Raw genomic sequence first — 12,339 nt, 5'->3', positions numbered from 1 at the left:
TTCTGAATGTGGATCACCATCTCCTGGACCACTGCCCAAACCAAGACAGCAATTCCTTCAGGAAGTGCTACTTCTTTCATTTATTTAATTAATATTCAGCAAATATTCCTTCCTTTATTGGTTACAGACACAGAGACAGGGAAGAGAAGATGGTCCCTAACCTTGTGGAGCTTACAGTTTGCTAAAAGAACCAGTAGTGGAGCCCTGATGCTATCAGCCAAAGTTGCTTCAACATAATGAATAACATGAGAACCATCAGAACCAGGCCGAAAAGCATCTCTGGAAATGCTGACCCTGTAGGTCAGCATGAACTTAAATAAAGTTTCTAGCATTTTTCCTATTGTTTTAGCTGTACAACCACAAACACAGATTGACCATCTTTACCTGTAGAGATGTCTTTTGTTCTAGTATTTTTTGGCAAGAGTGATGGTCACCCCAGTGGAGTTAAGAGTTCAGTTAAACAGAGACAGGCAGATGACTGGCAATTGCATGCTGATTGGCTAGTATTGCAGTATTGCTCACTTTAAAATGGCAGCTGTGGAAAAATCTATGGCTGAACTAATATATAGAGAGTTACATGGAAAATGAGCATCTATTGTAAAAAACAAAGTATACCCATATGTGTGCCTTCTGAGTTATCCTCTGATCATGTGAGATTAAAAGTAGATGTTTCCCTAAGTCAAACTAGAAGGTAAACAAAGCACCTCAAAGGTAAGCACAAAGGCTCTTTTAATGAAAGCCAACTGAGAAGAATTGTCACTGGCCAGCATGCATTCCTGGTCCTCCAGAGATAAAAGCTTAGGCATTGTGAAGTATCTAAATGGCTAATTTCTCTCTATGCATTGCCTGAAATGTGCTGCCTACAAATGACAATCTGGATATGTAATATAAACTATAAAATAACCGCAAAAATGTTTTCAGTTTCAGAAGAAAACAGATGTGGCACCTTGAATGACAAGTGACCAAGCAACCAGCTAGAATTTAGAAACACATTCCCAGTGTTCTGACACTATGTTTTTAAATATATTACTTCAGCAAAATTTCTTTTAAAATTTAACTTTAGGAAAAAAAATAATTCAAGTAATTATGTAAGATGGGCAATGTTATGAAGCAGAGTCCTTTTAATTCCAATTTTAACTGCCACTTGTTGATAACACCTAATTACCAGGCTGCTATAAAGATTAAATAAGATGGTGTACAAAAAGCATTTAGATCACTAGAAAAATAGTGCTGATGAACCTATTTTCAGGGCAGGAATAGAGACACGGACATAGAGAAGGGACTTGTGGACATGGGCGGCGGGGAGGGGAATGAAGAGGGGAGGGTGAGACAAATTAAGAGAGCAGCACTGACACACATCCACTTAGTGTAAAACAGATAGTGAGTGGCCAGTTGCTGTCTGGCACAAGGAGCTCAGCTCAATGCTCTGTGATGACCTAGAGGCGTAGGAGGGAGTGATGGGAGGGAGGTTCAAGAGGGAGGGGATATATATATACACATATAGCCCATTCACTCCATTGTACAGCAGAAACCAACAAAACATCATAAAGCAATTATACTCCAATTAAAAACAAACAAACAAAAGCAACAACAATAAAAAATAAAGAACACTAGTTATTTTAAAGAAAAGCATTTAGATCAGGGTCTGGGTCACAGTGATCAATGACAGCTATTATTACTACATTCAGAAGAAAAGGCATATGTTACATATAATGTTTATTCTAGTTCATGTGTTTCAAATTAGTTATCATAGAATGGCAAATTGAAAGCAAAGGATCCAAAAGCTTCACAGTTTTATCTCTTTCAATATTTATTAACTATCTACTGGCTTACCTAATACCATTAAAAATTCAGTCTTCCAGGGGTAAAAGACACAGATGGTTCAGTTTAAATAATTATTCATATCTACCCCCCAAAAAATCCTCAGGATGGTATTTTGCTTTTACACTAAAATGCCATGTTTCTATATACACGTTCGAGCGTAAAACAGATAAGCTAGTGGGAAGATGCTGTACAGCATAGAGAGTTCAGTTCAGTGCTCTGCGACAGCCCAGAAGAGTGGGATGGTGAGGATTGGGAGGGAGGCTCTAGAGGGAGGGCATATATGTATACAGATAGCTGGTTCACACTGTTGCACAACAGAAACTAACACAACAGTGTAAAGCAAATACATGCCAATAAAAATTAATTAATTACAATTAAATGGCATGTCTCTTCCAGGTCATTTTGCTTATTTAACTGTAGACACTTACTTCTTACTGTTTTATGTATTGGCCTTTATAATCTATGTGCTCATACTCTATACATATATATTTTTTACAGTTTTTGGATATTTAGAGGTGCTTTCATTGAATAACTGTTCAATTAAGCTGAATGGTGAATCAGGCAGGTAAATGATCAGAAGGCCTACTTGTTACTTCAGAAGCTTTTCTAATTATCATGACAACATGCTTCTCTTATCCCTAAAACTGCCACCCCATAATAGGCCACCATAATGACAGGGTATCATGTTTGCAACTTCCTCATCAATACATAACTAGAAATAATATTTATTGAATATTTACTGTGTGTCAGATGTGATCTAAGTTTTAAATGTATTAATTCATTTAATAATTCTCACAACAGTATCAAGATGAGTGAATACTATCCCCGCCCCCCAAAAAAGATCTGGAACAAGGCAAAGATGTCCACTCCCACCACTACTGTTAAATACAGTAATGGAAGGACTAGCCAGATAATAAGGCAAGGGAAGGAAATAAAAGACATATAGATTGGAAGAGAAAACATAAAATGGTCCCTATTTTCAGATGAGATGATGCTTTACTAGAAAATTCCAAAGAATCTACAGATAAACTCCTAGAACTCATAAGTGAATTTAACAAGGTCACAGGACACAAGACCAATGCATACCAAAAAAATCAATTGTACTTCTATATACTCACAATGAATACGTGGAAACTGAAATTAAAAATACAATACCACTTACAATCGCTAAAAAAAAAAAAGAAGAAATACTTAGGTGTGGAGCTAATAAAACATATACAGGAATTGTACGCTGGAAATGATAAAACACGGATAAAAGAGATCAAAGAAGTGAAGTGAAGTGAAATGAAAGTCGCTCAGTCGTGTCCGACTCCCATGGAATATACAGTCCATGGAATTCTCATCACATCATCATATATTTCTACGTTTAGATAAAAACGGAAATAACCTTAGTAGGATAGATATTAGTAGAAAATAGTGAAGTTATTAAAAAGAGAAATTTTGAGTACTCATTACTGTTTTTTTAATATAATGTATTGTGAGTTTGAAAGTGAAAGTCGCTCAGCCTGGTCTGACTCCTTTCACCCCATGGATGAATTCTCCAGGCCAGAATACTGGAGTGAGTAGCCTTTCCCTTCTCCAGGGGATGTTCCCAACCCAGGGATTGATCCCAGGCCTCCTGTATTGTAGGCAGATTCCTTACCAGCTGAGCCACAAAGGAAGCCCACAAATACTGGAGTGGGTAGCCTTTCTCTTCTCCAGCGGATCTTCCTGACCCAGGAATCAACCCGGGGTCTCCTGCATTGCAGGCAGATTCTTCACCAACTGAGCTATTGGGGAAACCTAATCAATGGTCTAAATAAATAAAGAGATATTTTGTATTGATGGATCAGAAAAACTAGATGAAGCTGTCAACTGTCCACAAAGTGATATACATATTTAATGCATTTCCTATCACAGTCTCTATGTTTTGTAGATAGAAGCAAGGTTAATCTAAAAAAAAAATAAATAAATAATTCTCACAACAAATTTTATGATCTGGAAACTATTGTGTCCATTTTACGTATAAGAAAATTAAGGTACAGAGAAATTCATAACACACTCAAGGTTAGGTGGCTGGAAGCAGCGGAGTAATTTCCACCCGAGGTAGTCTAGCTTCAGCTCTGACTACTTTGTCTGATCTTATGAAATTTCAGCACTCTATCCTAAGTACTTCCTAAATAGCTCTTGGCACAAACGTTATTTTAGACCCTGATGTGATTCATGCCCTACCCCCTGACACCGTCCTGCTACTTGACCATGGCCTCAGAAGTCTTACGCAGACAGGAGACCTAGATTTCCGTTCTGGCTCTTACTAGTTACAAGCCAGTTATCCAGCTCTGGAAATAGATTTATCTACTTTTTGCCTCAATTCCCCCCACCGCAGTGAGCACCAAGCACCCTTGGTCACAACGCCCTGGTGTATTGGATTAGTATTCACCAGAAGCTGTTGGGAAAAGGGTGTGAGAACATTTGTTTTAAAGAAAAAAATTATTCCACAGTTGGAGAAAAGTTGAGCAAAAAGATATCTTCAGGGATATCTTGGAGTAGATAACTCTAAGGATAACTCTTCATGGAGTCTTGACTAGGCTAAGTCTTGACTAGCCTAGAATAGTCTTGACATGCATAAATATTAAATGTACAAGAGAGGTATTTATTATATGCAGCATCTCACTCAACTGTCTGGCCAAATTCTCTTTTCCCCTCCATGAACAAGCCACAGGACTAGTATCCCACCCCAGAGACTATACTGTAGAAAACAGTAGATCAGATTTCTAATGTATCTTTTCTGTTCTATAAAACCATGTAATATTATTATATACAACTGTAATCACTCCATTTTAGAGTACTATGCATTAGGACTTTCATTGATCCAATTAAAATGTGTTCAGTCCTTTATTCTGTAAGTGTTTTTTTTTCCCCTGGCATATAGAATTCATATTGCTTTATAGGACTCATAAAATAGTAAACATTGCTTCATAGATAATTAGCAAAAGGAAAAGAAATGCTATAAATTGTTTAAATATTTTAAGAAAATCTCAGGCAACATACAGTTCATGCAAAGCACGAAGCAAATTATATCTCTATTAACGGACCACTATTTTGAAACAGAGCTTCAGCAAATGTTCACATATGGCATGTTTAGAGATCATCTTTTTTTTTAAGCCATTTAAAAAAATTAAGAACTGACATATATCAGTGTATTAATTTTAGGTATTCAATGATTTGATATGTGTGTGTGTATTGCAAATGACCACTACAATAAGTTTAGTTAACATCCATTACCATATATAGTTGTAATTTTTTTTTCTAATAGGACTTTTTAGATCTACTCTCTTAGCAACTTTCAAATACAAAATACAGTATTGCTAACTACAGTCACCACCTGTACATTACATTCCCCAGGAGTAATTTATCTTATAACTGGATATTTGTACCTTCTGACCACCTTCACCTTTGAAGTTATCTATAAAAAAACTGATTTTAGCAAAGTGAAGAGATTTTGTTACATAGATCCTTACTCATCAGAAAGATGTTATTGTTTTTAAGTTAGAAAATGAAATTCCACATATATCCAAAGAAAATATATGCAAAGAATTAAGAACAGGTAGAGCACTGAGTTGAAGGAAAAGGTAACATAAAATGGTTAAATGTGATGTACGAAAGCAAATCATGAGTTTTTATTCTAATATTGTTGAAAATTTTCCCCATCCTAAATAACATCAGTAAAGACAACTCAAAGAATTGAAAGCAATGATATTAAGTCAATGTAATGTAGGTGAAACTTTCTAGTTGATAAATGCTTCTAATAGCAACTGTGTTTTTAAAAATAGGGCTAATTCCTGACAAATGATGCTCTTGAGATTTACATTATTAAATCTGTAACAAGGTAAATATTATCAAATCAAACTTTGTAAACAAAAGTATGGAGGCTTCTGACAATATTTCCAAGGTTTATTAAACAGAAAGTCACTGCATATCAAAATAAATCTGCTGAAAAACGTATAATTTTCCTAATTTAAATACTATTTAATAGTTTAATAATGAATTTAAATTGACATTTTAACCTGATCAGTCAGTTCAATTCAGTTGCTCAGTCGTGTCCAACTCTTTGCAACCCCATGAATTGCAGCATGCCAGGCCTCTCTGTCCATCACCAACTCCCAGAGTTCACTCAGACTCATGTCCATCGAGTCAGTGATGCCATCCAGCCATCTCATCCTCTGTCGTCCCCTTCTCCTCCTGCCCCCAATCCCTCCCAGCATCAGAGTCTTTTCCAATGAGTCAACTCTTCGCATGAGGTGGCCAAAATACTGGAGTTTCAGCTTTAGCATCAGTCCTTCCAAAGAACACCCAGGACTGATCTCCTTTAGAATGGACTGGTTGGATCTCCTTGCAGTCCAAGGGACTCTCAAGAGTCTTCTCCAACACCACAGTTCAAAAGCATCAATTCTTTGGCACTCAGCTTTCTTCACAGTCCAATTCTCACATCCATACATGACCACTGGAAAAACCATAGGCTTGACTAGACAGACCTTTGTTGGCAAAGTAATGTCTCTGCTTTTGAATATGCTATCTAGGTTGGTCATAACTTTCCTTCCAAGGAGTAAGCGTCTTTTAGTTTCATGGCTGCAGTCACCATCTGCAGTGATTTTGGAGCCCCAGAAAATAAAGTCTGATACTGTTTCCACTGTTTCCCCATCTATTTCCCATGATAATATCACCCAAATTCTCTAAGGAAAAATTTTAGAGTAGCGAAAAACTGAACATCTCTGCTTATTTAACACACACTTATTTCATTAAGTACACTATACACCACAAATGCATTTTTCCCAGCTAATTTTAATGTTATTTCTAGAAACTCTTTGAATAGAGATCACTAAGTTATTTTTACAACATGAGTAAAACACTCTGAAAGGTGAATTAAATCACACATTATTTCTATATTCACTGCACTCAGATATTGTTAAACTGTTGAAAGAAAAGGAAAAGTTTGAGAAGACAGCAGAATTGTTTACTTTGTATGGGATGAGTAAGGGTAGATAATCACCTCTCTAAAGTATGTATACAATCCATCTGCTCAATGCTGAAAGCATTTGGCACTCTCCCCCACTATATCTGGAGCTCAACACAAAATCTCTTTCATCACTTTGAACTTTTCTCTAAATGACTCTCAATCATAATCCAGGTGTAAATCACATGCTTTTGTCTTTTTCCTAAATTACTATGACCAAAAAATATTATCAATACGCCAAGTGTGTCAGAATAAATACAGTTAATGTCTCTCTAAAAATTAGGACATACACAAAATTTGAATGGCTTCTTCTTCAACTGGCAGCATTTGGGGACAGTTTTGGGGAGACAGCATTCCTCTTACTTCTTTAGAGCAATCTGGAAATGGACTTCACAAGTGCAGATAAAACAAGCTGGATTATATTTGACGAGTCTCTATGTAGTATGACCAACTGTCCCTGTCTGCTCACGACTGAGGGATTTCCAGGGATATAAGACTTTTAATACTAAAACTAAGAAATTCCCAAGCAAAACAAGTCTGTTGACTCTTTCTCCATGTTTCTTTTTACCTTTAATATGGTTTACATCTACAAACATAGCTATAGCCATTATTGTTAACTAATAAAATAACAATGCATGTCCAAAATCATAAAGTCTGCTGACTTTCCTATATCCTTATTTAAACATTTAATGAAAGAAAAAAGGATAGAGAAAACAAAAAACCCAGGTAATCTGAAGTCATCTGAAATTAGAACTCTGAAGAGGAAAAAGTATGTATAAAACCAAAACTACCTCAAAAGGGAGATTTATCCTTCTAAATTTTTCCTCCTATAGTCCATGGGGTTCCAGAAGAGTTGGACATGACTTAGTAACTAAACAACAACATCTATATTTGGAATATCCCCCTGTTCCTCAACTGTGGCAGTATTTCCCTATGAATGAAAGCTAAACACAAACTAACTGACAGCATCTATGAACATTTCATCTTAACTGAAACGGGCTCTCCTAATGTAATTAAACATCTAGGGAATGGTACGTGCACGCACTGGTCTGCGGTTTCAAGCGATCTCAGAACAGATTTACTTTTCATGATGGCAGAAGGTTGACTTTGTTATTGATGAACTCTGGTTTTAAAACCCCCATGGACAACTTCACAAGGTACATCACAATATCCTCTAATTGATACTGTGATTATAATGATTTTAATCATAAAATACACATGACAAAACTTTTCTGAGGATGGTACCATCACCAAAACTGTATATAGCTATTCAAAAATTACTCTTGTGTTCCTTTACCTCTTAGAGTCAGTATTTCCAAAGCACTGATAAGGGAGTTGTCATTTAACATCAAAACCTGCTGTACTTAAAAAATCTAGTATTTTTCTTGAGTATCTCTATCACCTTCCCAATTTTATTAATAAATATCTTCTTCAACCATATAAAATTCCCAAGTTTAACCCACACTATTCCAGGCTTCAGCAATACATGAACCGTGAACTTCCAGATGTTCAAGCTGGTTTTAGAAGAGGCAGAGGAACCAGAGATCAAATTGCCTACATCTGCTGGATCATTGAAAAAGCAAGAGAGTTCCAGAAAAACATCTATTTCTGCTTTATTGACTACGCCAAAGCCTTTGACTGTGTGGATCACAAGAAACTGTAGAAAATTCTGAAAGAGATGGGAATACCAGACCACCTGACCTGCCTCTTGAGAAATCTGTATGCAGGTCAGGAAGCAACAGTTAGAACTGGACATAGAACAACAGACTGGTTCCAAATAGGAAAAGGAGTATGTCAAGGCTGTATATTGTCACCCTGCTTATTTAACTTATATGCAGAGTACATCATGATAAACGCTGGGCTGGATGAAGCACAAGCTGGAATCAAGATTGCTGGGAGAAATATCAATAACCTCAGACATGTATGTGAAACCACCCTTATGGCAGAAAGTGAAGAGGAACTAAAAAGCCTCTTGATGAAAGTGAAAGAGGAGAGTGAAAAAGTTGGCTTAAAGCTCAACATTCAGAAAACGAAGATCATGGCATCTGGTCCCATTACTTCATGGGAAACAGATGGGGTAACAATGGAAACAGTGTCAGACTTTAATTTTGGGGGCTCCAAAATCACTGCAGATAGTAACTGCAGCCATGAAATTAAAAGACACTCCTTGGAAGGAAAGTTATGACCAACCTAGATAGCATATTCAAAAGCAGAGACATTACTTTGCCAACAAAGGTCCGTCTAGTCAAGGCTATGGTTTTTCCAGTGGTCATGTATGCATGCGAGAGTTGGACTGTGAAGAAAGCTGAGTGCCGAAGAATTGATGCTTTTGAACTGTGGTGTTGGAGAAGACTCTTGAGAGTCCCTTGGACTGCAAGGAGATCCAACCAGTCCATTCTGAAGGAGATCAGTCCTGGGTGTTCTTTGGAAGGAATGATGCTAAAGCTGAAACTCCAGTATTTTGGCCACATCATGCGAAGAGTTGACTCATTGGAAAAGACTCTGATGCTGGGAGGGATTGGGGGCAGGAGGAGAAGGGGACGACAGAGGATGAGATGGCTGGATGGCATCACTGACTCAATGCACCTGAGTCTGAGTGAACTCTGGGAGTTGGTGATGGATAGGGAAGCCTGGCATACTGCGATTCATGGGGTTGCAAAGAGTCAGACACGACTGAGCGACTGAACTGAACTGAACTGATTCCATATAAATGATATAATTTCCTATATATCAATCAACATCCTCCATGTCAGTGTTCTCATTAGAAGCCCTTCACAATGAGCATGCCACACCAGTATCTAAATAATTACACATCTAGATAATTATACACATCTAGATCGTTACTTTGGATTCAGAGGTTAAAAAGTAATCAGGATAAATCTGTATGTAGAGCTGTGTTGTCACTTTAAAAATTCAATTCAAGTAAATAAAATACATCTACACTGCACAAATTTCAAAGCGTCATTTTAGATTATATGTTTGTTTCCCATTATAATGTCACTTATTCTGAAAAAAAGTATTACCTTAATCATTTATCTACTTATTCTTTTACTAACTATTGAGTGCTCATTTCATAACAGATACTTTGTTTAGACACAGAAGCAATGTATTCCTAGCACGTATAAGAATTTAAGATAAAATGCTATATGTAAGGAAAATACCAAGGTCTTAGGGTCTTTTCAGTCACAGTGAAGTTGATCGGAGAGTTCTTGCTAAGTGAAATTTATAATAGATGTGTCCAGGTGCCATCATTTCAGCCAAGCAGCCCTGAATTCCCTCCCTGTGAATATGAGATATGATCCAATACCCTGAATTTGTATAAATAGAGGAAACTATAAATTTCATCAGCTAAACCAAGATACTCCTGAGCATGAAAGAGCTGCTTTTAGCAATTACTTCAAAAGAACAGGACTTAATCCAGGAATGTCCCAGACAGTAGGTACAGGTGTGTATATATGTATGTGCATTCGTCCCTCAGTTGTGTCTGACTCTTTATGACCCCATGGACAAGCCCACCAGGCTCCTCTGTCCATGGAATTCTCCAGGCAAGAATACTGGAGTGGGGAGCCATTCCCTTCTCCAGGGGATCTTCTCCAAGAGATTTTTCCCACCCGGAAACCAAACCTGGGTCTCCTGCACTGGAGGCAGACTCTTCACCATCTGAGCCACCAGGGAAGCCCAAACATATGTAATGTATGCCTATGTACTTTTATGTATATACAGTGCTACACTAACACAGAACTGGTGCTCTTCACTAGCCCTAGAAATCTATTCATATGCCACCACCACTGCTCAACAGAGACGTTAACATCAGATCAAAAGTTCTTAGAGCTACTGTGATCTTATTGTTCGTTGTTGTTCAGTCACTAAATGACAGACTCTGTCTGACTGACTCTTGTGTCTGACTCTGCAACCCCATGGACTAGAGCACACCAGGCTTCCCTGTCCTTCACTCTCTCCCTGAATTTGCTCAAACTCATGCCTGTTGAGTCCATGATGCCATCCAACCATCTCATCTTCTGTCACTCTCTTTTCCTCTGGCCCTCAATTTTTCTCAGCATCAGGGTCTTTTCCAACAAGTTGCCTCTTCACATCAGGTGGCCAAAGTATTGGAGCTTCAGCTTCAGCATCAGTCCTTCTAATGAATATTCAGGGTTAATTTCCTTTAGGATTAAGTGGTTTGATCTCCTTGCTATCCAAGGGACTCAAGAGTCTTCTCCAGCACCACAGTTTGAAAGCATCAATTCTTCAGCACTCGGCCTACTTTACGGTCCAACTCTCACATCCATACATGACTACTGAAAAACCATAGCTATGACTTCATGGACTTTTGTTAACAAAGTGATAAAAAGATTAAAAAGTCTCTGCTTTTTAATACACTGTCTGGGTCTGTCATAGTTTTTCTTCCAAGGAGCAAATGTCTTTTAATTTCAAGGCCGCAGTCACCATCCAACTATTTTGGAGTTCAAGAAAATAAAATCTGTCACTGTTTCTATTTTTCCCCTACTATTTGCCATGAAGTGATGGGATCGAATGGCACGATCTTAAGATTCCTCTTACATTCCAAGTTTGTTAAAGCCCTATTATTAATAGAGCTCCTTTTATTACCATAAATACCTTTATAACTTAAAATATGTGTCCCAATTTGATTTGGTGAATGCAGTAGTAATAAAATTAGTATTCCCTCCTTCTATACAGAAACAAGATTAAAACTTCAGATTCAAAGGGCAAAAGATCAATTTTGTCACTAGGGGGCAGAAGTCATTCACATGATGAAGTCAAGATTGAAGCACTTTCTGTTAAGTGATTTGTTTAAAAGGTTTTTAGATTCTTTAAAAAATTGTCCAAGTAACAGAATGGAACACTTGCTATATACATCTATATATTTAAATTTCATTCAGATATTTTGGCTTAAATGTAAACAATTTGCTTACATCTAAAGTTTGGGGAAATTTTTAATTAAAGGTGAAAAAATATTATGTAAAACATTTTAGAAAATATAAAGGACCTGTTAAGTTTACTTACAATTGACATCAGAGTTAGTACGTAGTGCTGCAAGTTCTGTCCGTGATGATGAACCATTTTAGAGTCAGCTGTAACCATAACTTCCACGTATCTTGGATATGATAAAAAACGTTTTTTCCTGGAATGCAATTGACTTCTTTCATCTTCCAAAGATATATTTTTTGAAGTGTATCCTAAAACTCTTTCCTCCTTTATATTGAGATTTTCATTCACGTCGCTGTAGTTATGAAAGGGTAAAGTAGTTTTCTTTATTTCACTTTCTGGTGGGGGAAAAATATAATAATGTAGAGTCATTAAATTGGATGTGACTCAAAATACTGCACAGAATAGAAGGGCCAAAAATATTTAATATTTTTACATCTGCTTCCAATATGAAATATAAGGACAAAAAATTTATTTTAAAGTCTTACACCGCATTAGCATAAGCATTACTATTACTCATAGTAATATAATGTTCACATTTTCATATATTGCAGTAACAAAACCATATATAAGTC

General features: G+C 36.9%; 1 protein-coding gene across 3 annotated transcripts in view; it reads right to left on the bottom strand.

Annotated features, from left to right (window-relative positions):
• Positions 1-12,339, bottom strand: part of ADAMTS20 (ADAM metallopeptidase with thrombospondin type 1 motif 20) — a 216,930-nt gene that overhangs the window by 156,492 nt on the left and 48,099 nt on the right. For 2 of the 3 annotated variants that reach the window (XM_086399837.1, XM_086399838.1), the window contains exon 4: positions 11,843-12,102. In XM_086399837.1, the coding sequence (XP_086255963.1) occupies positions 11,843-12,102 (260 nt within the window). Of the gene's footprint in view, positions 1-11,842; positions 12,103-12,339 lie in introns of those variants that run through there. The other variant, XM_086399839.1, reaches the window with a different exon arrangement.

This window comes from Bos grunniens, chromosome 5 (genome assembly GCF_055505025.1).
Source record: "Bos grunniens cultivar Pamir isolate PY7600 chromosome 5, Bosgru_T2T1.0, whole genome shotgun sequence".
In the NCBI taxonomy this organism is placed as follows: domain Eukaryota; kingdom Metazoa; phylum Chordata; class Mammalia; order Artiodactyla; family Bovidae; genus Bos; species Bos grunniens.
Note: the sequence above shows the minus strand (reverse complement) of the source record. Positions and strands in the feature narration are given on the sequence as shown.